Source organism: Pipra filicauda, unplaced genomic scaffold (genome assembly GCF_003945595.2).
Source record: "Pipra filicauda isolate LSUMZ 115617 unplaced genomic scaffold, ASM394559v2 scaffold183_size1465899_pilon, whole genome shotgun sequence".
Classification (NCBI taxonomy): Eukaryota; Metazoa; Chordata; class Aves; order Passeriformes; family Pipridae; genus Pipra; species Pipra filicauda.
The window spans coordinates 1155955-1182355 of NW_024104291.1; the positions used below are offsets into that span (position 1 = coordinate 1155955).

Below are 26401 nucleotides of genomic sequence, written 5' to 3' on the forward strand. Positions count from 1 at the left end.
GTTGGATGAGGCTTTGAGCAACCTAGTCTAGTGGAAGGTATCCTTGCCCAAGGCAGGGAGTTGGAACTAGATGATGTCTAGGACCAACTAGATTGGTCCTTCCAATCCAAACCATTCCATGTTTCTATGAAGGGGAGGTGGTGACAGCCCAGTTAGATTTCCTTCATCTAATGGGACAAAGACACCCAACGTGGGATGCTACACCCAAAATCCCAGACAGTTTGGCTTCAGTATTCATCTTGCTCAAGAAATGGGGCCCCTCATCTTTGCAAAAACCAACCAGATGGTTCTCTCTGCTGGCTTTCCTGAAAAAGGAGCTGTTGGAAAGCAGTTTTCAGCTCCAGAATCTGTTCTGGGCAGAGGGGATTTTAATGAAGTAACATGAATTATCTTATTCTAGTTGGTTGAGTTCCCTGTCCAAGGTGTTACCTTTTCTCCCAGTGCCTTCTCTAAAACCTGGCTCAGCACCCAGCTTGGCAGGGCTTCTTGCTGCTCCTCAGCCCCACATTCCTTAGATGACCTCAGAAAGTCCTCTCAGCATTGGGTTGGGTCTTTTAGGCTTCAGAGTAAAATATCCAGATCAGATGTTTTACAAGCAGATGAAGTGCAGAAGGGGGGGTGTGGTGATGCAGATGATCTCCCCAAATCATGATGTTCCTGCTCCCTGTGACAACGAGGCACTTATGCAAACTAGTCTGTAGGATGATAACCTCCTGCTCTTGTCATTAATCTCATCCCACCAACCCTGAAAGAAAGTGATGCTGTGGTTATAGGTACCTATTCCAGACTCTCCCCTGATTTCCTCCTCCATACTGGGAGCCCCAGACCAAGCTGTACCTCAGAAAAACAAGCATCCAAGATTCTTCCTCTTCAAGTTGTGGTCTAGGTCCTGTTCCCAGTCTGTTTTCCGTGTCCAAACAAGTTAAAATAATTGGTGAAAATCACACTTGCTGCAACAGCTTTTAGTGTAGTCACTTTGCTCAATCAAGTAAGATCTGATTAATCTAAAATAGGTCAGAGAAACACAACCCCTCCTTCAAGCATCCCCACTCATTTCTAATATCACTGCAAGGGGCATTGAAACAGCAAGTCAAGGAGAACCGAGTAATTAATTAAGGTTTTATTTAAGGTTTCAATTTTATTTTTAAAGTGGCTGAGCTGACCTGGCACATTAAACAAACCCAGCAGTACAGGAGAGTTACGCCAAGACAGCATGAAGAGAAATACATTATCCAGCAGATTTTAAAACTGCAACAGCCCCTTATTTCCAGATGGGACACGACACAAAGACATCTACCAACAGCAGAAAGCTGCAGTCAGAGCAAAAAGCCTTCTTTACAAACAAAGACCAAAGCTGGGCAGCTGCTGACACGATCCCAAAGCAGTGGTGATCTCAAAAAGACACTGCGCCGATGCTGCAAGGCAGAAGGGAACAAGCTGCTTGTCATCCACAGAAGCCTGAATTAAATTCATTTCTGCCATTTCACATACCCATGAAATCTGGCCTCTCTCTTCAGTTCCTTGGCACATCAAGGCCATCTCTTCCATTCTACCTCCCACTTTTCCTTTTCAGCTGAATTTTGTCGGGCTGTGACTCAGAGCCATGTTGCTGCTCCTGTCTCCACTTCTAGTATATTTTCCTTTCCTAGGCTCCTTTCTGCTCTCCTCCTTCAGAGACGCTGCTGCCTTGAGATGCAGCAGGCTGCTGTGGCACTCCTTGAATTTCCTCAGCAATTGTGTAACTGAAATTTTAAACCTTGCTTCATCCTACCCCTTGGGCCAACTCTATCTGCTTCCCACTGCTCCCTGCAGGTTCCATTTTGGCAGCAAGTTTCTGTCCAGCTCTCATCTGTATTGCAGTTCTGTTATTGTTGACCGTTCCCTGTCAAAGCTGGCAGCTGCTTCCCCAAGATCCCATCTTTGCCACTGTGAGTTGTCATTAGCAACAAACTATGAGATCCTAGAGCATTCATTATGCATACACTTCATCCAGTTGGGCTTTCAACCCCAAAATACATCTACAGGCTCTCTCAGTTGAAATAAGAAGCCATTAAAAAGTTTCATTTTTTGGTGGGAAGATGAATGGAGAATGGCTTCACTTTTAACAATTTTAACGTTGAAGATGTTGCCATTCACCATACAAATGGACTATGCAAGCTCTGTATTAGGAATGGGGTTTAAACAAATATTATTCTTGGAAACTGGTCTGGACCAATTTTGCTGTCAGCCAAGGAGTGCAGGTTCTAAGGAAGCAAGTACCTACTAGAGACCATTGCAATCCATTCTTGCACAGTACCCCGCTGCAAATGTGCCCTACTTACACCAACCCGCCGCATTTTGAGAGACAGATGGATTAGGATACTAACAGAGATCTCAGCTAAGAAGAGACAGGCTTTTACGCACCTCACATTCCTAACCAGGCAACATTCTCAGGACTTTTTCAAAACCAACCCCTAAAAAGAGGCATCAAGTTGGCAACAAAACACTGCAGCAGTTGCTTTGCAAAACAGTGGCTTTTGTGGCGATGGTGTTTACCCCCCAAGCTTCTTCTCGAGCCCTAACCAGATACTTTAAGTCAAGTAACTGTCTCCATGGAAACCTCCTTTCTCAAGAAGCCTCCTTGCTGGAGAAATCCCTGCACCCCTTTTGTTTAGAAGGGGAAGGCAGTGTGGTAGGAGCATAATGCCTGTCTAGTGAAGAACCTGTAACGACTCATCAGTCAGATTTATGTCCTTTGAAAACACATCCATTCAATGAAGACATTTTAGGGATGGCTAAAGGTGTGCTACTGCTGCTGCAACTAGCTAGTTCTGCTGTCCTCTCCATCCCTGCCCCGCCTCTTCACTCTCAGCCCCACTGAATCATACAATATCCTGAGTTGAAAGGGACCCACAAGGATCATTGAGTCCAGCTCCTGGCCCTGCACAGGACATCTCCAAGAATCACACCATATGCCTGAGAGTGTTGTCCAAATAATCTGCCTTCTTCCCACATGGTCTCCATACCCTCCTCACACACAAACTCTTGGCCCCAAGCGAACTCCAAATCAGTTGTTTGTTTAAAAAAAAAACACCCTAAAGCTGAAGTAATAAAAATCAATGCCCATTTTTGAAATACAGGAAAAGTCTTATTGAAGCTACCAATTGATACTTAAATAAGACAATCACTGTATTTAGGAAAAGAGGATGAGTTTTAGCCTTTCCCTTCACCAAGCCCTTTGTAAACTGTAGAATGTGAAATCATTTCTGGTATAGGATTGCTTGAGATCCCTCAAAAAGGAAACCAGTTTTCCAAAAGGACACTCAGACAACTGAATATTTAATGTTCTAATAGAGGAGAGAGACTTCAATATTAGCAGGCAAATAAATAATTAAGGGCTGTGATTAAAAATGGTTTCAACTCAGGTGAATCAGTTAATAAAGAAAGGGGGTAAAAAAAAAAACCGCAAAGGCACCAAAGAAGTTGTGCAGTTGGAGTTGCTTTCAAATAACAGCAGAGACAAGATATTTTCAGAAAAATAAGCCCCAGAGGTTAACTTCTAAGTCAGAGAGTTGCTATTTAAGAGCCCTCTGTAGAAAGGAACATGCCATAGGGGACTCTGAAAGCTAACACAGGTGCTGGTGCCAAGCGACTCACAGGGAAAGGGAAGGAAAGGATGCATTTCAGAACAAATAGAAAAAATAATCCCATTCTCCTAAGATCAAGGTAGCTAGAAAATTTTTTTAAGATTTTCTGAGAACAAAACATGATGTGTCTGGTAACTGGAAACTAGGTCCAGGCACACTGTAGCAATCGCCTCCTCTTCCCACCTACCCACCCATCATGACTGGGGAAAAAACAGCCTGGGACAAGATGACACACATGCATGGCCATCACACTCTTGCAGCTTCCCAGTGGAGAAAGAAAGGCTTTAAGCAACTCCTCTCTCAAGAAGCTAACAGAAACCAGGCAGGACCGATTCAATGTGGAAGTCAACAAGACAGAAGCACATCACCAGTGTAAGAAGCATAAACAGTCATTCACGTGGATCCCTTTCCATTGTGCAATAGAGAATCCAGAGGATTATTAAAACACACACAAATAACCCCCTCTACCTTTAGGGAAATTTAGCAGAAATCTCACTGCAGAAACATAAGCTCCAGTGCATGCTTGCAGGTGGGGCACATGGGCATTAAGTTCTCAACTCAGTGGGATGCAGAGGATGGAGTAGAGAAGGGAATTAAAGAGAAATCAGAGAAATTAAACACATTGTGGATCAAATTTAACCAAATGCTGTCAGAAAAAAAGTCATTTGCCAAATTTGTAGGACCAGTCCTATATGATTTTATAGCAAGAGATATCTAGCCACTTATTCTTTTCTTCCCACATACGCCATCTTGAGTCTTCCAGAGGAAATATAAGCAAAGGTCCTTATCAAAGGGAATTATTTAAGGGTAATAGCACTCCTTCTGCAATCTCCACCTAAGCTCCAATCAGTCAAGCTCTTCCATACATCATATCCCTCTCCAGGTTGGCAGTTCTAGTGTTTTGTCAGAAGAATGCATCCTTGGATACAAGCTTTGTGAGAGGAAACTTACTATTACAGGGAGACGAAATACATATACACAAAAGGGAGAGAGGCTGCAGATTGGGGCAAGACTTCACACTTCAGCCTCATGTCAAACAGTAACCACTTTGCAGCACAAAGCAGAAGGCCCCTCAGAAGCAAAAGAGCTCACAAACTATCTACACCCAGTAAAGATGATGTAAGAGCTGTCATGTACTGTGGAGCCAATAGGAAAAATATATTTAATTAAACCCCAGGTGCAGGGAGGAAAGGGCTGAGCCAGCAGCAGGTCTCAGCAAGAAGAAGGAATGAATTTTTGTGCAACACAAGTGCTTTGGAAAGAGATGAGAGGTTACTCCAGAATAGTTTAAACTCACCCCATGCATGACCAAAGCAGCACATAGAAAGCAGGTTCCCCAATTATAATACACATTTTTTTATCCCTTTTTTCTATGTGTAAAGTTACTCCCTTGGGAGCCACTTGCTATTCCAAAAGACTACAGAAGATGGGGTAAGAAACAAGGTTCTATTACTTCATCCAAAACATTCAAGCGCCCGTTGACCGTACAAGCAACAGCCCCTCCAACAGACTTGCCTGGTGACAAGGAATTCTCCAGTTCTCTCCCAGCCCCAAGTTAAGAGACACAGCAGTTGTTTTATTAAAATTCAGTACATAGTCGAACATAAGCCCAGTGTTTACAACCAATCCCTCTTCTAGTAGTTCCAGGTTTCCTGGTATTTTTACAAACTATTAGCAACCAAAGGTATCAGTAGCATAAAGAAACCATCATTTAAAAAAAATTCATGTCCCCACATCTCCAAGAAGAAAGCAGCTTCTATGATGAGTTTGTTTCCCATTGGACTTGCTCTAAGAAACAAGAGTTTTCAACATATTTTGCAGGCCAATCTTATCTTTAGAACAGTAATTGCTCGGTTCGCTTTAGCATACAGGGCAAGGGTCTCTAAAAAACCTCACAGCACAATAAAATAACCTCAAAAGAGCTCTCTGTCAATTTTTTTTCCTGTGATTTACCTTCTAAAACAGAAATTTCTGAGATGTTTTTAATTAGTTGAGTTGACACTAAAGAGGAAGTGGGAGGGGAGCCCAATTCACACAAATTGGCAAAGAGATCATCCATGAATTAAGTTCTCCAATGGCTGCAGAAAGTACACAGAGGCTTTGTCCATGCTCCCTCGAAACATACAGCAGTGCTGCAAGAGAGATACACCTTCACATCTCTGTTCCCCTCTCAGTTGTTACAGCTGTTCACATTGCTGCTGCCTGCTTCCTTCCCTCCTCAAGTCATCCAAAGCACAGAGCAGCCTTGGTGGTGTAATAGCAGCTTGGCAGAAGCAGGAAAAGTGCAGCCAGCAAAAGATTTAATTTATTAAGATAAACATGGTCTAAGGCTCCACATTATTTTTAAAAATAAACACAATAAGAAATATGAAAACAAACTGGCTTCACTATGTGTAGGTCATGTTCAGACATTCTCAGAAAGATCTTCTCAACCATACAAAATATTCTTCCCCTCCCATCCCCATCACGAGGATGGAAAGACAGTTCACTATGTAAGATCAGCCATGTCCCTCTTGTATGCCCTTTCACATTCAGTGAACAGTACCTCTGCCACCCTTCAGGGCAGTTAAAGTTTTAAGAACACCCCTGTGAAGAAGGAGCAGAAGGGGAGAGGGGCAGGTAAGTCAGTCTCTGAAATGAACATCTAAAAGTCTTGACACGATGACTGTGTTGACTTCACCACTTTAATGGTTGTTCTTGGCTGCCTCTTTAGCTGCAATAATCAGAGGAGTGAGACTAGATAGAGGCTTTGCAATTTTCAGGAACTGATGCTAGGAAGAAACAAAAAGAAAAGGGGTTAATTTTTTAAGAACATGCCCCAGAAGCCTTGCAGCTGTTCTAAACCTAGACCCATATGAAGTCTAAGAACCTACTTCAGTCTCTGAATAGGTGAAACCAGAAGCTCTGTTACCACCACAAAATTTCAGGGCTTGCCTGAAGCGATGAAGAGATTTGCACCCAACACATTCTAAATTATCCAATGTTTGTACATGTTCAAGATCAAGCAAAACTCAGCATCACCTAAGGCAATGTGCTTCAGAGATGGAAAAAATAAAACAGTAAAAAAACAGAGGTTGCAAGGTACTTAAAAACAGGCAAAACTGTTGCAGTCAAAATGTTCTCCTGCTCCAAGGAACAGGACATAACCGATCTCTCACATTTTAGGACTGGAAAGTCAATGAGAAAAAGTGATCTTTCAACTATTGCCATTCTGCCAGTCAGTAAAGTTACTTGCACCGGGAGTTCAGACTAAGACACCAGGTTTTCAGTGAAATATCTGATTATAAGGCAGTGAGGCACTGAACAGGTTGCTCAGAGAAGCTGTGGCTGTCCCAATTCTGGAATTGTTCAAGGCCAGGTTGGATGGGGCTTTGTGCAACCGAATCTAGTGGAAGGTATCTCTGCACATGGCAGGGGCAGTGGAACTAGAGGATCTTTAAAAGTCCCTTCCAACCCAAATCATTCTATGATTTAGATATCTCACAAGCTGTGTTCCATCACCTCTGTAAGGAGTAGTATTGGGCAAAATGTGGTAACACCAAACTGCTCCAGTTAAAGCAAGCCATGCATATTCCAAAGAGCTTTGTGATCTCTCCACCAGAAAGGAGACAGCCAGAACATCCGATAGCTAGAAGCCTTCCTGCTGTCCAAATCAGAAGCATGACAAGACCATGACAACACATACAGATGTCATGGCCAGCTGTGTGAGGAAACCATGGGAATTAAGGGCTCAGTATTTGGCAGGCCTGGGGCATAGCTATTATTTCAGGTTGGACACAGAACATGCTGTACAGCTGCTGCTAGTAGCCAGTACAGCATAAAAAGGGAGCACTCTGTTAACATTTTATTATAGATGTACGTTTGGGGGTTGTTGTTCTTGGTTGGCTGTTTTTTCCCTGGCAGGTTACCTTAGCTGTGCTTCTGCCTTCAGTTGATGCAGTATTTAAGACCTCAAACAAGATCTCACCCTAAGCCTGGTCTCACTCGGGGTAACGTGATTGTATTGGTTCAGTCTTGCTGCCCATCACCTACCTGTAGCAGCTCTTTTGCAGAACCTCTCTTTTCCACGTCCATTTCAAGACAGCGATTTAAGAAGTCTCGGAATATGGGTGACAGCTTTTCTGGATTCTGCAGTTCTGGAGTCCCATTAGTAGCGATGAGATACAGGGCCTAATGCAAAAACAAGCACCAAAGAAACAGGAGGTTAGATTCTATCTCTGTATTATACCCATTTCACTTCTCCCTCTCCCCAGTTCAATGGGGAGGAAAAAAACCCCACCTTATCAGGGTGACTAATCAGTGCCTAAGTTTCAGCAAACGGAATAGTTGCCAGCCCTATTTTTTTGTGGGTGGGATCCAATCCTTTATTGTTTTACCCTCTTAATCTGGGTTTAGATCCTGCAGCCCTCTCAAGGGATTACAAGGACAAAAACAACATTCCAGACCCTGTTTACATAGGGAAGTTAACTGGCATGACTCTACCAGTGCTTCTGTAATAACTATATCCTCATGGGAAGGTAACCTTGACTAAATAGAAGATTTTTTTCTGTCAGTACTTCGCCTCTGTGCACCAAGCCTAAAAAGTCAACCTGATAAAGATGGAGTTGGCTCCTCACAAAAGATGTCCAGCAGACCCTTCAGCAGCTTTTAACATCCTGCGAAAACAAGCAGTTTTGCTACTACTTGGGGATGAAGTATTCACACACACCCTCCTCTGAGAACCACGGGACTCAGAATTCATCCATTGCAGGATTTCATGTGAGAAACTTCCTGGGTGAATTTTCAAAGGAAACAGAAATCTGCCAGAGACTTGTTAATATGCAGGCCTTTTGAGCACATCACTCAACACATCCCATGGGAGCACTCTGATAGCTTGGGAATTGGTATAAGTTGAGTTAAATGAGGCAAAGTACTGTTACTTTAGCTCAAAACCATTTCATTCCTTACACTCTGCTGCTGCTCTTCTCTCCCAAAAATCACTTCCAGATGGAGAAAAAAGTAGGACAGAATTTTTCAAGATTCCTCCAACCTGTGTAGCTGAGGGAGAAGCCACAAACCTGGCTTATACTAAGAGCAGTGATGCCCCTATACGCTGACAGCATCCCTCCTTTTGTTAAAAATTAAACAAGGGAAAGACATCAGGACGCTTAAGCCCTGTCTAAAGGCTTAACAATCTTTCAGTAAGAAAAAGCTCCATTTATAGAATAGAATCATAGAAATATAAAATGGTTTGAGTTGGAAGGGACCTTAAAGATCATCGAGTTCCAACCACCCTTCCACTAGCCCAGGCTGCTTAAAGCCCCATCCAGCCTGACCTAACTCAAGGAGAATTCTTTCACACTCACAGGGTACAAGGTTTCAAGACATCACTGCTTTGGCACCATGCAGTACTCTTTCTGCCTCTGTCAGCATCTCCAGAAAGTGGGAAATTATAAGTGTGCATGATCTAACTCATCAGAGCTGACCAAAGGGTCTGTGCAGGAAGAACACACACCTCTGCTATCCAGAGCAAACTATGGCTTTAGCTATCTCAATCTTCTCACCATGACATCTAAGCAGACCATAGAATCATAGAATAGTTTGAATTAGATGGGGCTGCAGGTGTTGAAATCACACCGGAGGAGTCACATGAGCAGCAGGCTTAGCGAAGACCTGATGACAAAAGGTACTTGCTTACTCTCAGGGGGTTCTCATTGAGGTAGGGGGGCTCTCCTTCAATCATCTCGATGGCCATTATCCCCAGCGACCAGATATCGACTTTGGGCCCATACGCCTTCCGCGTCACCACTTCAGGTGCCATCCAGTAGGGGGTCCCCACCATGGTGCTGCGCTTGCTCTGCTCAGGAGTGATTTGAGCACAGAAGCCGAAGTCAGCTGGAAAATTAAAATGGGGTGGAGGGGAAAGAAACAGACAGACAAATAAGCAAACTTCTCCGAAAACAACCCTTAGAGATATCAGAGCTGCAGTACACTTTACCTTGCTGTGCTGTCTGGGGTGTTGCTGCTGTGAAAGGAGGGGTGGTTTTGTGGCTAACACAGAGCACGGTGTTTAGAGCTAAGTTTCTAAACCTGACTCTCTGAGGCCATGAGCATTATAGAGCTGCTGACTTGACTGTGTGAAAGATAGGGATCGGTAAATACCCATGTAGAGATATTGAGACACTCAACTGTGTTGCAGCATCCTGCAGCTGTAATACACAGTGTCATATATGGTCTAAAGACCATCCCTGGGTATGTGAAAATAGAATTTAATGCACGGTCTGATCTAGATACACTTCCCAACCCACACACTGTGTTCTTTGATGGTATTTTCAGTCCAAGAGATATTAGTTCCCCAGTAGATATATCATCCTTCAAACAGTATTTGCTTTACAGAGCAATGAGTGTTTAGAATAAATTTAAAGTACCTAAATTTATATTGATTATTTTCTTTGAATAGAGACAAAGAGGGAGAGCCTTCACACAAAGATTGCTGGGTCCTGTATCTTATTTGTATTTGACTTACCAAAAGAAAAAACTCATTCTGTTCTTGTGAGCCCAGCAGAATCAACACAGCAAGATGCACTGCCCAACGTGACCTCCTACAGCATCACAGGTCTAATTTTAGGCAGAATGATGAAAATTAAACTGATTCCTAGCTGAGTTTTCATCAAGGGTAAATACCAGGAAAGGACATATGGTTCATAAACAGGGCAAATTTCCAGCAGAGCCAGTAAGCAGCTCAGATCCAGAAGGTTACTGCATCATATCCACAGAGACTTCTTTAACTTTAAACTACAACCTGGTACCTGCATACTATGCTCAAAGAAGTTATTCCATAAGAACAGAGCACTTTGGCCCCCCATCAGCTATTCATCGCTAACACTCCATAGACCTGACTGTATCAAAGTGCGGTTTTAGTCTAAAAGCAATTATGTGCAAAAAACCCCCCACCTTTTTACTCAGCATATCTGCACTGTGTGAATTTTGAGTCATATCTGCTGCCACTGCCTACAAAAATAGATTTATTTATGCCTGCTGGGTGCTAGCCAACAGAACAGAGAGGAAGAGAAAAGGAGCACAATTCTCTTAAAGCTATAGGTGAAGATGATAACTGACTAGTTTCCAGACTTCTCTCTGCATGGGCAGAGACAAGCACAACCTTAGTAGCCAGGGGGCAGAACAGCCTCAAGGTCTTCATTGATGGTGATACCACATGGAGGAAACAACATTTAAAGTCCAGTCTGGGTTGACATTGTAAAATTAAATTATTTCAAGTTACATGGTTTTCAATTCTCCTCCACTTCCCCTGAGCCCCAAGTACCTGTAGTATTTTCTAGACTGAAGAGACTGTTCACAAATAAAGACTTCTGGCACTACACCTTCCAACCCAGCTTTCTAGACTGGAGTAGCATAAAAATACTGTTATTTTAGTTAACATAAACAGATGCCCCAAAACTAAATGAAATTCAAGCCTCACTTCAAGTCTGGTATCAGTTCACAAGGATTCATGCTTGCCAATCTACATTAAAACCAATGCCACAAAAGTATCTCCAGGAGCATTTCTACAGCCTGTTCATCACCATTCAAACACCCATCTCCCTAAAATGCCTGGCCCAGACCAGATAACTGGCCCAGATTGATAACTCAAGTCATCATCAGTAATGTTCCCTGCATACTTAGTTTGACAGAGCCATCCATTCCCAGCAGGATGTTGTCACTCTTGATGTCTCTGTGAATAACTTGGTTTGAATGTAGGAATTCCAGAGCTTGGAGACACTGAAAAAAAAATATTTGAGATATTTTTACTGTGCATGAAATTATTCACCAGTCACAATTAGACAACTAAAGGACTCAAACAACATGCATTTTCAGTAGTAAGGGCATCGTGTCTTAGGACCTTTCATATATTCAGTATGTGCAGGACTATAGAGATACCCCACTGGGATCAGCAGGTCCTAGGAAGACAAGTTACTCCCTAAAGACCTGAAGAACAGACATAATCAGGAGGATTCCAACCCCATTTCCCACTCTAGTCCTCCCTCTAGGGTGAAACATAAGGCTTGCATTAGAATCGTAAGCTGCAACCTTGCAGGTGAAATCCATCCTCTGAAAGAACGACTGTTGCCTTACAGAAGCTGGAGACAGCTATTCCCATGGAGTTAGTAACAGATCATACAAAGCCTGTGTCCCATTCCCAACCACAGCTCCCTCCAAGTGCGAGCCTTGCTTTACCTCCCGGCACACAGCTGCGATTTGTCCCTCGTCCATGCAGGTCTCTGTCACAACATCTGTTAGGGAGCCTCCTGCCAAATACTCCATGACCACCCAGAGCTCTTCTCCTACAAGGTAACTGAAGAACCAAAACTAGATTTTAAAAATAAGCACGTATGAGCATGTCACCATTTACCTGGCCAGAATGCACACGGTTTCAAAGCTGTCCTCCAAGTGCAGAGAAACCAGGAGTCACATTTAACAGTATTGGGGGAACCAGGTGTTTGTGGTACTTTCTGTACATGGGAGGATCCAATCACAATCTGAATGACCAGAGCAAAGGGTGAGTGCAGAAGTTGAGGAGAGATGTAATGGGAGAGCTGGCTACAAGCTTCCTGTCCATAAAAGCAAGGCTGAATTTTTCTGCCATGGAAAGGACACAGACTAAGATGGAGACCTGACCTTACAACTCCTGTTGCTGCTGGGAGAGAAAGATAAGAGCTCGTAGTCAAGGATGGGGTCCAAACATGCAGCCCGGACATTTGGCACACAGCATGGCTTTTGAGGGCTCTTGCATTGGAAGAGGTGGCTGGGGGCTGCTTCACTACTCGTGGCATCCTGCTGTCCTAAGCAACTGCCTGCTTTGCCTAGGCACAGAGACAATCCTGGGTGACACAAAGGATGGCTGCCCACAAACAACCATGGAAGAACACTTCTTTTTTAAGCATTATGCATTTGAAAATCACGTCAATCTTTTTAGTGCTACCAAACTAGTTTGTGATTTTGTCTAAAAATTTCAGAAGAAAAGGAGAACTGGATGAAACATCAATTCTGAAGACAAAAAGCCCAAACCCAAACCACTAACCATTTCTGCCTTTTTGGGCTCATCTGGAAGAAGATCAACACAAACTTCCATGACAGATACATCAGGATGACACATTCCTAAAGGAAGGAATCATCAGTTTGAAAACAGACCTTCTCAGCCTATCCTCTCATTTTTCAAGTGAGTGGACAGATGAGTCAAGTGAGAGGGCAGAGAATCTAATTAAAAGCTTTAGCTGGCATTAGAGTTCATCAAGGATACATTTGCTTTGCCCTAAAAAACCTGATCTTACTGAAGAGTGAATTTGCTAGGAGCCAAATGTAAAAACCTGGATAGGTTCTAGGGAACAATTAGGTAAAAAGCAACACTGAAGGAGAAATAAGTTAAGCCCAACTTGGCACGGAAAGTAAAAGACAGAGGTGAGTGAGACAGCACCGGAGTGAGCAAGCGGTGGGCTTGACCACCAAAGGACCCACTGACAACACCTAAGCTGATGAAAAAATCCTCCAAAAAATAATTGTGGTCTGAGCTACACCTGGATGACAGCACTGTTACAGTTATGGAGAGCTTTTAATATCAGAGACAAAGAGAGTATCTTGGTTTGGTGATGCTGAAGACTATGTAGGGAGGTACAGTCTGGAGTTTCTTTCAGGATACAATGCCCAAGGGCAAAGGGCTATGCTCCCAGAGCAGACAGGTCTCCAACTCCACTATGGAACAGAAGCTAATGCACTGGAATTTTTTTCCCTGGCATTACAGACCCCAGAAAAAGCAGCACCACCTGCACAGAAGCCCATCTGAGTGAGAGAGGAGCAGCAGAACTACTTTCCAAAGCACTCCTGCTATCTCTGTGGGTCATTTACCTTCTGTTGGGCTCTGAAAGCTGCTCCATCCACACCCTTCCTTCCTGCCCCTATGCTATTGCTATTTCTTCCTAACTTCTGCCAAACCAGGATCTCTCCAGATTGTATCAGCACTCTCTCAACAAATCGGCCACCCCAGACATCTCAACACTTCCCTTCATTGCCAACAGCACCCTCTGCAGCCCTAATCTACTTGATTGTAAAGATGGGGGCAAAATGGGCTCCATCACTCCTGCGTGACAATCTCAGGTTCCACACGCTGGGAGCAAGCTGGTACCTCTCTGCAGCCAAAAGGGATGGAGCAAGCCAAGAACCACACTGTGAACCAAAGCTGTGCCATGAGCAGCCACGGGCATGTGCCAAGACCCTGGCAACTCAATAATTTGATGGATTTGACATAACACACAGAGAGGTGGAATTGATGGTGGTTCCCTGCCAGCTGCCACCAAAAAAATGTCATTTCAGGGGACTCGGTGGTACCGTCTCATGGATCTTTCCACTCCCTTGCCAGTTTTAGTCATTGAGCTGCCCACTGTAGTCATGACTCAAACCCACTCTCTCAGTAGTTCTGGAGACACCACCAGGAAGTCTGTACACCTACATGCTGCTCGGCATGTGACATCAGGCATAGCACGGTGTCACACCTTGTCACTCACAGTCACCTTCCAAAACAAGGCTGGTAGTAAAAAAAACCTGGTGAAAGTCTTTGAGGAAGAAGGAGATGATCTACACTTTCTCTTCATCCATCTGAAAGAGCAGGTAATATCTGATCCTGAAAGGTATTCCTCAGCTTCCACTTAGATACCCTAGGAGTACCAAGCCCTTCATATCACAAGTATGCACCAGTCAGTCTTAGTCCCTTTTTACTGATAAAATTTATGAAATATGGTTTTGCCCAGAAGCACAAGTTCATTAATTTCAAATCTTTGCACCAGTAACATGCCTCCAACATGCAAACATCACGGTAGCCTGGAAAGAAAACAATGTTTTCTTGTAGCATGACTGTCTTACATCTTCAGCTTTATTCACTGACCATCCATCCCTATTTCAGTCTGGGGTTGGGGTGAGGGTAACAGTGGCTACCACTTATTTATGGGGTTTATTAAGTTAAGGAGAGTTCTTCTGAAAGAAACCAAAGGGCAGGAGTCTGCTTTCCCTAACACGGGGCATCTGATGCCTGTGTTTATATGCCTAAGTTTAGAAGCAAGCCTCTGAGGGCTTCTTTCACAGAGTAGAAAGAAACTGGCACCTCCAGCAGGTAATTCAGCACAAGTGGCTGCTTGTCTGCACTGAAGACTAGTGTCACTGTCTTCAGAACCAGACGATTCTAAATTCAGCTCTGAAGTACAGCTGAATTAGGCTATGGCTCTAGGTTAAATGCCACAGCACACCTGCGTGCAACACTGGCCACTTACACTGCAGCAGAAAAACTGTCTTAACCACAAGCAAGTAGGCCATGCAAGTAAGAGAGGACAAAGCACAGGAAACACTTGCATAAGGGCAGGAGCTGAGGCAAAAGAGAAGTGAGAGAGCTGGTTTATGCCCATGACTATCTTGCAGTTCCCATTAGGGACTCAGAAGGGGAGGCACTGTAACAGAACTACAAAACAGAAAACAGGTCCCAGTGGTAAGCACATTCTTCCTCATACTTCCTCAGTGACAGGAATAGGCAGAAGCCAGCAAGTGGTGTCCAAATATTAGCACTTGAGAAGCAAACAGGCACATTAGGCCAGGCAGAAGTGACACAGCTCCCCAGCTACAGTATCCTGCAGTTGAAAAGCTGAAATAGTATAATAGATGCAAGAACTCCCATGTTCATCCCAGTTGCTGTTCTGTCCATGTGCAGCACTCAACAAAAGCTAATCCCTCTGAAAAAGATTAGTGAAAGTGGAGGACAGAAGCAGCAGCTTTTGTTGCTGGAAGTTTGAACAAGACAGCAGGATGTGCAGCTATCCTGCAGCAGCGATGCACTGGCTAGACAAGGCATATACACAGTGATGCCTGCCTCCCAAACAGTTTTCTTGAAACAAAGCCTCTAATCAGCCAGGAGAAAATAACAGTTTCAGCCTAGATGCAATTCTTAACTCTTCTTTACCACTTGTTTCATTGTACACTGGTAACATTCTTCTGCTCTTTGTAAGAAAAGGGTGTCTGCCCAGCATCACTTCCCTGCACACACACCTCTTTCACAAAATTTCAGGAGCAGACTTCCTGTCCTTTCAGCAAAGTAGTTCTTTACAGCTATGCATAGGACACATAGCACCATGAAAATTCAGCAATTCTACTGATGTTGCAGTTTATAAGTAGTACTTTTTTTGGCTCAGACATTAAAAGCCTGCTAAAGAAATCTATTAAAAACCCAGCTCATTAGCTGTTGATATACATGCAGAGCAAACAAGTGTGTAAACAGTCTCTCAGATTTCCAAAAGAGATTCTAGGTGACATCTCTCCATTGTATCTTCAAAAACACCCCAGCTGCCAAGATTAAATTCTGCACCTCAATCTATCTAGGCACTTTTTATCCTACAGTAAGCCAAACCTGCAGTTCATTAGAACTGCTACATTCAGATGCTGAGTGTACCAGACTGGAAGTCTTACTGCAGCTCTAACAGGTCTAGCTATATCTTTATAATGTGAATGACATAGACTTGACACAATGCATCAGTGTTCTGTTGATGGTAAATTCAGTCACCATGCAATGCCTTTGCCTGTTGGGCTTTCAGTATCATAAAAATCACAGAATGGTTTGGGTTCAAAGGGACTCTAAAGATCAGCTTGTTCCAACTTCCCCTGCCATAGGCAGGGATATTTTCTGCTAGACCAAGTTGCTCAAAGCCCCATCCAATCTGGCCTTGAACACTTCCAGGGATGGAACAGCCACAACTTCTCTGGGCAACCTGTTCCAGTGCCTCGCCACCCTTACAGTAAGGAATTTCTTCCTTATACCTAATTTGAATCTACCCTCTTTTAGTTTAAAACTGTTCCCCTTTGTCCTGTCACGATCTGCCTGCATAAAAAGTCACTCTCCCTCCTTTTTAAAAGCCCCTTTTAAGTACTGAAAGGCCACATTGAGGTGTCCCCAGACCTCATGTTATGTGTCACGTCATTCACCCTCATTGTTGTTATGGTACCGTACAAAAACCTCCATGGACAGTCACAGGGACAAGACTACCAATCTGCTCCTCTGCCAGCAGTCAGCAGTGCAAGAGGAAAGAAGAAGAAGAGGAAAACAAATACAAATAACATGATTCAAACTACTTCTGTTTCTCCTCTAGGAGCAGGAAGGAAACAGCTTACTGTGTCAAATTTTGTCAAGGGAGAGAGCTGGAAAATGGAGTCCTGACAGGATAATGCTAGTACCTTGCTACTAGCATCTCTAAAGTGAGCCTAGACACCCCATTAATACCAATTCAAATTCCTGTTTCTCCTAGTTATGGAGAGAGACAACCAAGACACCCACATCCCCACAAAGCCACATGTGTGCATTAATCAATGCAAGGTTGTCCTATACCTTGCATTAAGCTGAGCCTTGAACACTTAGGACACCGACAAGAAAGTGTTCTCTGGAGTCCCATCATGAACCCTTTAAATGCTGACATACCTGTCCAAGTAGTTGACAATGTTGGAGTTTTTGTTTTCCCTCATCACAAGGATTTCATTAATAATCAGTTCTTTTTTGGGTTGCTGCTGCAAATTCATCTGTTTGATTGCAACCTGCAGTGAAGAGACACCAAGTAATGTGTTATTACAGGAGTCCCCCAGAAACATGCCAGTACCAGTCAATTTAGTCCCACATTTGGGTGAAGGAGGAAAACACTTTTTCATCATGGGATGCTCAGCCATTTAGTAACTCTGCAAGTTCCTGCAGCCAGTCCATTTCCACACGTGCTGGATGATATTTCATGCCAAAAAGGACAAGGGAAATTACCATTTTCATATTGGACCTTCATGTCACAGTTAGCCATCTCCATCTACAACTTCTTGGTAACAAGGAAAGAGATCCACTTACTCTGGTATGGACTGATATGTCAAAACTTTTTTATTTCTTAAAGGATTCTTATTATTTTGAATTGGATGTTTCTGGGGTTTTTTGGTGGTTCTTTTCTGCTCTCCTGCAAATTTCTGCTTCTAGAAATCTCCAGTAGGGCAGGTAAATAACACAGCCTAAGTTTAGTACTTCAAGGTAGTAATTCTATTTCTTTTTTCACAGTAAGACCTGAGTGAGAGAAGTACCAGTGTTTAGATAAAAGACTGAAAATAAGTGAATTGGAGTCAGCTGTATCTCCAGTCATAACTGAAGGGCAATAGGGATGGATTTGTCAGTTGTAGCCCTTTGGTTTAGTAGCTTTCTGCCTGCTTCAGGATATCTGCTCTTCATGTATATATGCAGAGAGCAGGGAAGTTAGAACATGTTTTCAACTCTTGTATTCAAGTTTCCACACTACCAGTACCTCGTGAGAGCACCTGGCCCTCAGACAAGCCTTTAAATCAGTAAGCCTACTCAGCACAGCTGGAGGCAGAAATACTTCATAGATGTATGAACTCGACTGTCTCTGGTACAATATCTAGGCAAAGGGAAGGAAATGCAATTATGCCTTTACAGAACAGCTACTTCCAGAGAAAGAGGCCTCCGTGAATGGATGGGAGCCAGTAACTCCAGTAACTCAAAAAAAAATGAGGATTAAAAGAAACAAGCCAAGAGTGCCAATATAGGTGGATACAATTAGCATTTTGACAGTGTAGCAGGGGAGACTATAGAAAAATCCCAATACATGAAAAGGCAAGAGCAGACAGACATCATGCTGGTTTTCCACAGTATGAACAAGGGCTGCCAAACATTAGTTAAAGAAGATAAAACCAAAAACCCCCCACTGCTCTTTGTGCAAGACCAGAAAGGAGAATGAAAGATGAAGAAGTGAGGGAAGGCATTTTATGCAGATAAAGAAACCCCAGTCAAATACTGAGGGAGCTTCAGAGAGTCTCTTGTATTTCCTCACTCTTGCTCAGAGACAGACACACAGTCCAAGTGCATACGGGGGCATTTTCATTATCTGTCACATACATTAGGATACAAAATAATCAGCTGGAGTTACACTACATAGGCATAATCAGTGAAAATCTTCAGTATTCTTTAGCTTGAAAGCTGCCCAAGGTTCCTGTATAGTGCAAAACAAAGGATTTTCCGTCCAGTGTTTCCAAAATGTGTGCCATTCTGAGTTCCTGAGTTCAGTGGATTTCGCAGAAAGGAACAGATCAACAGCATGACAAGGTTACAGCAATCCCAAATGCAGATTTAAAAATCCAGGGTCTGATCACACTAGTGTAATGGGAATGATTTAAAAGTCTGTTGTAATATAAGAGTTCAAATTTTCACATGGGAGTCGCCTAAGGGGTCCATAAAGAAAGCAGAAAACCATCAAAGGAGTTCCTCCTATAAAATTTGTCATTGTTTCAAAATAAATACATCATCCCTTCCTCAGAGGCTGCAATTAGACAGTATCAATTCTTCAGGAACTGAAAAAGGGGGTGAAGAAGTTTCAGCAAAAAGCATATTTATGAAATTTACTGGTGGATAACTCTGACATTGTACAAACGCAAAGCAGACAGATATTGTTGAAGACTTCCATAAATATATTTGGAATAATCCATACACTTACATCTTTTAAAAAATCCTGCATCTAGCAATAAGGGTTTCCACAGATGCTGCTTAACCAGCATTATTAGTTTATTATGCAGTCAATAAGCGTGGAACTTTTCAATATTCGTGAGGGGGGAAAAGAGACAGATATCCCTTGTCTCACAATAATAGGGCAGAAAGCAAGTGGGCAACAGGTGGGAGAGGAACTATTTCTATGCAAATCAACTAGTATAAGTGTAGGAAGCAAAAGAGCAGAGGGCATATAAAAGAGTTAACGTGGAGATAGGCAACAATCTTGGGGATGAAGAGAGAAACTTCTTCTGAGGAACTACCCAGTCCAAACATTTGCTTCTGGCCACTGCGGTCACAGAAAGAATCTTTATAAATACGAAATGATTCAGGAATCAAAACTTGGGAAGTCATTTTTTCCAGTTCTCTGCTCAGACCACTCAACCATGCCTCATTAGTAAGTAAATAAAGACCTCATTAAAAATAAGATGACATGAATCCCTGAAAGACAGTCTTTATTTTGTAGCATCAACTTGAACTTTCAGGACACAATCCAAAATCCACTGCTGTGGTATTCTGGCAGCACTTACCTCCTGTCCTGTAGCTACATCTATTGCCGTGTAAACTGTACCCGAGGCTCTAAACAAAACAGAGAAAAGAAAAAATCCACACTTATTAGTGCCTCATAGTAAGAGTGAGAGCTTAACACATGCCTGTTCCCACTTGTCTCTCTGAAGTGCTCTCACTCTTATTCTTTTACATGCAATAATTCCAGTGGTAAACATCATCTGAAATATTTCTGAGCCAAGACTGCTGTTGGAGCAGAAACCAGGGAATTTATGGGGAATAAAGCTCCTAATAAAGGTCACTATGGTCATCCAAACAGTTGCTACTAAACCAGCAACTTAGCACATTTTGTAGGACTGGGAGTGGCATGTGGACTTTAAGTGGCACGACTGCACTACCTGGGCTTGCAGAATGCCCAACATGATAAGGGAGCACATAGGATCAGCTGAAGTAAAGAAATGTAGCATTTGTAGTGAGGGAAATGGGAGTTTGAGCCTCAGCACATGGAACTCACAGCAGCTCCCAGTGATTTGCACTGATTTGTCTCACTCCTCTCTCCTACAACCCCTACTTTCCCCCTATCCTGCTTAGAGGGGCACAGCACGTGCCTTGAGAAGAGCTGATTCAGAAGCAAATCTGTAATTTGAAGACTGTCTTGCAGTTCCTTCCCCGTTTGTAGTTGCATTTATCAACCTGATCTTCTAGTGACGTATTTTCTTATATTAAAACACAATTACACAAAAACCCAGTCCCTGAGACTTTGCCAGGAAAGGGAGAAGACCTAGGGGGGATGTGGAATTCAGCAAAACAACCAAAATTAAAAACAAAAAGAAGAAAACAAATAAACAACCAAACAAAATAAACTTTCCAAAGTATCACTAACAGCTTTTCCAGCAAACTAACTTAGCCTAGTTACAGTGATTCCTTCTTAGCATATGGAAAAGAAAGGTATAGGGCAGAGAAGAAGCATATACTAACCCTTGCCCAATCTTCTCAAAATTCGTATACTTCTTTTTTGGATCACCCACACTCACGATACTTCCTAAAAAAAAGAAAAAAGCTGATTTTCTTCAAATACTTTTTTGTACACTATAGGACCCAACTGTAAGAGCAGTTCCATGGCCACAGCAGGCTCTGCCTCAAGAACCACTCATCAGAAATCCAGAGACAGAGAGACACCAAGGAAGTCCTCATTTATTCACACATATACCACCTGCAGCATTCCCCTCTAGGAACTTCCTTTCAGAAATGGTGGGACACAGACATTAAGAACATTTAATCTTCACTACTAGACAGTGTCTGCACACTGCTAGGCACAGGACGGGGGTACACAGCCCTCACACATGAAAATACAATTATTTGCTGGAAACCTACAGCTTTAAGTCACCCCCAGATTCAACACATCGGATGACCTAAGATGCCCCTGCACTGCAACATCTCTAAATTTGGAGGCCAGGGTCTCAATTGTCTTGGAGCCAACAGTCTTTTACAAAACTAGTCAAAGACTTCCCTACACCATGACAATTTGCAGCAGGAAAACATATTTATGGTGTTTTCATACCGGCACAGCCATAGCCATGACAGACCCAATGACTGGGTTGCAAGACTCAGGGGGGGAAGGTGGAGAGACCCTTCAGAGCCAAACCTCCCCTGGCCTGGCCTAGGCAATGCTCAGCTGCTCTTCTAGGAACCCAATAGTCAGCACAGGTTTTAGCAGCAGTTACCAGCATCGCTCTGGTTTTGGAAAGCAACCTGGGACAATCTCAGTTCATTCTCCCCTAACGTGGCTGTTCAGCCAGAAGAAAGTGTATTACTGCATCCTTCAAAGGGAAAAGCACTTTTCCTGGTCTTCTGCAGCACAGGGCTGTGAGGGGCCGCAAACTTTAACTGATATTCATAACTCCCCTACAGCAGGCAGGAAACACACCCTTTTTAGGCTGAAGAAATCACAGCCAATAATATCTGGAGCTCAGCTGGGAGCAAGTCTCCTCTCTAACAGCACCAGGGTGGCTAATAGGATCAAAGGATGCAGAGCTGCGTCTGAGTTGGTGTTTGCAAGTCACTCAAGCTGCCAACATATGGTGCTGCTTTCACAGGGTCTCAGGCTGAGCCTTAACAGATGTATATTGGCAAAGAAACTGCTCATGGTCATTAAGCCAAGAAATCCAGTAGCAAGCAGAGCAAGAGCAGGCTATTTTCGGACACCACTGGAGAGTAGCCAAACCCAGAGGGTTTAGGGAAGACAGAGGCAGAAGAAGGGAACATGGCCCGTATTTGGAGAGGAGGGCAGGAAGAGAAATCTGGCTATATAAAACTGACTGTACAATTACAGAAGTATTGCTGTCTGCCCTGAGGACCAGTATTTCTGGACAAATGTTCATAAACTTTCCCTCAAAGCCAAACATAGGCTGCAAGTTCAGACTGTGAGATAGCCAAATGTTTCCCCAAAGCAAGGACAGGACAGACGGCTGTGGTGACCAGAGGCAGTTACCAGTTTTGCCCTGTTTAATGCTCTTAAATGTAAAAAGAGATGCTTCCAACCTTCCAAAAAGCCAGGTGAGGATTCATTAGTGTTTGCACCAATGCTGCGTTAATGCAGAGAGGTGGAGATTTAGCAGCTTCCTTTTAACCTTTGCATGTCTTTTAGCGCACCTTTGGTATGTGTAAATATATTTTTGTTTTCCAATTTTAGTAATTTTATTCAACCAAAACGTTTTATGTCAAACCAAAACGTGAAAAGGTTGCTTGTCTGCACAAGTACAGCTCCACTGCCCTCAGTGGAAAAACAAGCTTGCAACAAGATTAAAACTTCATCATGTATTTCTGACTAGCCCACATCTAGAAGCTGACACCTCGAGCAAGCAAGGTGTCAGAAGGTACATTTGCTACCCAACAATCCTAGGAGTAGCACTTGCATTTCTCTTTATGACAGAAGCGGGTGTATTTGTATTAGAATAGCACTTTTTTCCTGCCACAGTTGCTGCTTGCCGTATCTGGTCACAAGAATGGCTTGAATCCTTAACGGTACAAAGATCCTGCTAATTCAGTGAGTGAAGCTGCTGTTCTGAAACAGTAGGTGCGAGTTTTCCAACAGTGAGCAGTTCCAGTTAACATGCCATCAATTCAATTTAGGCTTTATTTAGAAGAATGAGGTACTCAGATACCATTTTAATATTTTAATTTTTTTTAACTTATACCTTCAGATTAAATTTTGCTTCATATAGCTACTAGATTTTGCTTCCTAAAATACTGACCTTTAGGGGTATACCCTCAAACCAAGGAGACCAGCCTGGCCATAGAGGTGCTAACATAGCTTATATAAACTGATAAGCAAGGCGTGGACATAATTAATACAGGATTAATAGTTCAAAGAATGAGAAATGCTCTACTATTAATAAAAACTGGCCCAGGCTAAGGATAGCAATCAATTGCATGAAAGAGCTGTTTCAGCTATTGGATATGCCACAGCATAACCCTAAAACATCAAGCAGCAGAGGAGCACTTGCACTGAAGGTAGGAATTGTTAAAGACACGAGGACATAAGTGAGAGACTTGATGACGTTTTTCTCAGAAGAAAACCACCAATTTGGGCACCCACACAATGTTAAGGAACTTAAAAATAACCAACTCATTTACACCATGATACTGTGGAAGGCAAACCTGGGGATGCATTAATTTTCTCTCCATCCTTTAGACACCTTGTGTCTAACATTGCAATATAATCATTCGCGCTTCAGAGCTACAGAATAACAAGATGTGGAACAATCTCAGATTTCATAGTTAAGTAGATGTTATTTATTCAGGGCTTGTTTTGCAGAGCCTGAGGATCCGCAACTCCCTGGGGACTTTAGTTAGCATCACAGGTGCTCAGCGTATATTTTTGCTCCCCTCTTACATCTGCCCCCAATTTTGTGTTGTGACTGTATGCCAATGTCTTCAGTAAAGGACCTCAAAATGGGAATGTCAAAACATTTCAGCTTATTAAGATTTTGAGAAACCAACACAGCAGGACCTAGAATTTAATTTTTTTAAAGAACAAGGACATACTTAATTTTTCCAGTATCTCTTCATCTGACATTTTTGGCTTTTTCTTTTGTTTCTCCGTGTTCCTGACCAGCATGTCGGGCGCTGTCGTGCTGTTTTCCGAGGGAGAAGTAATAGGAGAAGTGGCCACATCTCTGGTAGGAGGAGGAAGAGGGTCTATCACAGAGCGGGTGTATATCTAATTTTGTTGAGAAAAACATAGAAGTCAAATGAAGATTTAAACACTTCTATTCATTTTGTTATTGTTCTTGTTGCTGTCAGGGATGCATTTCTATAGCTACTTTGTTAGCAACCAATGTCACTAATCAAGGACTTTTTTCCCCCCCACAACTAGGCAGGTGATAATACAAAGGTACTCTGTCAGAAAGAATGGTTCCCACTGCCTCCCCCCTGCTCCCGAGAAGGGCTCAGCACCATGCCATGCAGCATGGATGAAGAGTCACAGTCGAGACTCGACTGCAGCAGCGGAGCCTGAAGGAAGTATTTCTGCTCACAGATTTTGTGTGTTCAGGTCGCGGAGCTATCACAGGGGGTGGAGCTGCATCATCTTCATCATCTTCATCTTCAGACACTGAGGGCACTGCAGGGGTCTCAGAGACAGCTTTCACATTCTGCACATGGTTACACAAATAGCAAAAATAAAAACAAAATCACAAACATTGGATTAAGCGCCTAACAGAGAGTGTACTGAAGTAAGTGCAAAAGAACAATAATAGAACAGGCTGGCAAGTTACAACTGTCTGAAAAATTCAAAGCCCAAAGTTCCTGAGGCTTCATGGGGAATGGATGTGCAGTCCAGCACTGCCTGACAACCGTTCAGACAAAGCTCGTCACCTGCCTGCGTAACAGCAATCTTCTTCCCAAGGACCCACCTGGGCACTCTCTCTGTCTTCCCAACACCCACACAGCAGATCTAGCAGTTCTGGAGACAACATCAGGGTTTGGAAATATCTGTCCCTATTTATATTTTCTCTTTTGTTTTTCCACTTGCTTCAAACTCTGACCAAGCAGTATGGAGATTTCAGTCTTTAAATCCTATAATTCACATCAAGATCTCTAAAAGTTGGTAAGTCAAGCCAACATCACCTTGTGACTGAGAACTAAGTAATGAGAGATTTCGGAAGCAGAATCTGGCAAAATCTTTTCAAATCTCTTAAAATTACTTTCTAACATAAAATTTTATAGAAAAAATAGGAACAATCCTTTTTTTTTAAGTTTTATAGTGGTTGGAAAATTATCTGGAATTTTTTGCAATACTGTGATTAGAAATCAAAGTCACTTTTAACCTTTTAAACATGAAACTGAAGTTCAAGGCATTCATTACACTATAAGCATTTCAGAATACACTTGGTGAGGTCCTCAACCCAGTAGACCAATTCTGTTTGTGCATCATCAGTTCTCTTAGAGTGGTAGGGGGAAAAGTATTAAAATAAAGTTCTCAGAAAGAGGGGGAAAGCAATACAGTATTTCACTGATCCTAAAATACTTGAAGTCACCACCATCCCAGCAAATAATTGCCGAAGTGCACTTGACATAACACAAAAGCTTAGCTTGTTAAAAACAAGAAGAAAAATACTTATGTACTGAGATTTTCCTGAATATCCACAAAATTAAAGGTTACCCAATGTCTTCCAAATCCACTACACTATGCTATCTCAGTAGATTGGTAACTACTCCTTTTTTCAGGATTTACTCTAAAATCCAACTGTCTTAGATATTCAAACTCCTGAGGATTGACATACAATCACATGTAATAATGAACAACAGCAGAAACATTTTCCTTTTCTTTTTGCAGAGAGTCTTAAATGATCAGATACAAATACAGTGCCTCTGGAAGGGGGCAGAACAAGCCAATTCTAGATAATAGCATGGCCATGAGAAAACAAGAGATGAGGGAACCATCTTAAACTGAAAGTCTTCCTTCTTCCATCTCACAGGCACATACAGAAACTTATCATGTCTCCTAACAAAGCAAATAGGAGTGGTACCTGCCCTGGTAAGGACTGAGTAAAGGTCAAGCTGAAAGGAGAAGAACCTTTTATTTCCTGTTCTGCTAGAGATTAGTTTGGTTAATCAGCATTAGTTTTGGTTAATCAGACCTTGCAGGTTAGTAAATAAACTTTGTTATATCACAGATGTTTATGGAGACATAAAACCTGACAGCCCAGTGGTTATCAAATTCTAGGTACAAGAACAGATCAATTTCTATCAAAACAGAGATCTTTCTATTAACTAATTCACTAATTTCCATTCATGAATTCCCTAAAAAAAAACTACTTCTATCTACTTTATTTTCCATCAGTTTAAAAACAGTGAAAGAAGCACGCCTGTACAAGTATTCACTCTACAAATATATATAGTTCAGATTTTAAACACTAAGCAGTCTATGAGTTTGCATGTAGTTAACTAGTTTTTGCAAGTTTTTTAATCCCCAAACTCAAGATAGAATGTGACTGTAAGGCTTACCAATGTATTTGACGAATTGTAATCCTCTGCTGATTTATCTGAAAGAGACAGATAGTAATGCTGTTATAAATGAGTTATAAACCCAGCAGCAGGGGGGAGAGGAGAAAGGGACAAGCTCGCTTCGGAAAGGGCAGGAAAAAAGGCTGCTCCCAAACCAAGGCATTACGTCCAG

General features: G+C 42.6%; 1 protein-coding gene across 3 annotated transcripts in view; it reads right to left on the minus strand.

Moving 5' to 3' along the window:
- Window positions 1–1105: 1105 nt before the first annotated feature.
- The window catches only part of PAK1 (p21 (RAC1) activated kinase 1), a 78359-nt gene continuing 53063 nt past the window's right edge, over window positions 1106–26401 (minus strand). For 2 of the 3 annotated variants that reach the window (XM_027741075.2, XM_027741076.2), the window contains exons 5-15: window positions 26230–26267; window positions 24258–24374; window positions 23767–23941; window positions 20698–20761; window positions 19743–19791; window positions 17107–17219; window positions 11841–11958; window positions 11285–11384; window positions 9304–9500; window positions 7659–7796; window positions 6311–6397 (exon numbers count right to left, since the gene is read on the minus strand). In XM_027741075.2, the coding sequence (XP_027596876.1) occupies window positions 6311–6397; window positions 7659–7796; window positions 9304–9500; window positions 11285–11384; window positions 11841–11958; window positions 17107–17219; window positions 19743–19791; window positions 20698–20761; window positions 23767–23941; window positions 24258–24374; window positions 26230–26267 (1196 nt within the window). Of the gene's footprint in view, window positions 6398–7658; window positions 7797–9303; window positions 9501–11284; window positions 11385–11840; window positions 11959–17106; window positions 17220–19742; window positions 19792–20697; window positions 20762–23766; window positions 23942–24257; window positions 24375–26229; window positions 26268–26401 lie in introns of all 3 variants that reach the window. The other variant, XM_027741074.2, reaches the window with a different exon arrangement.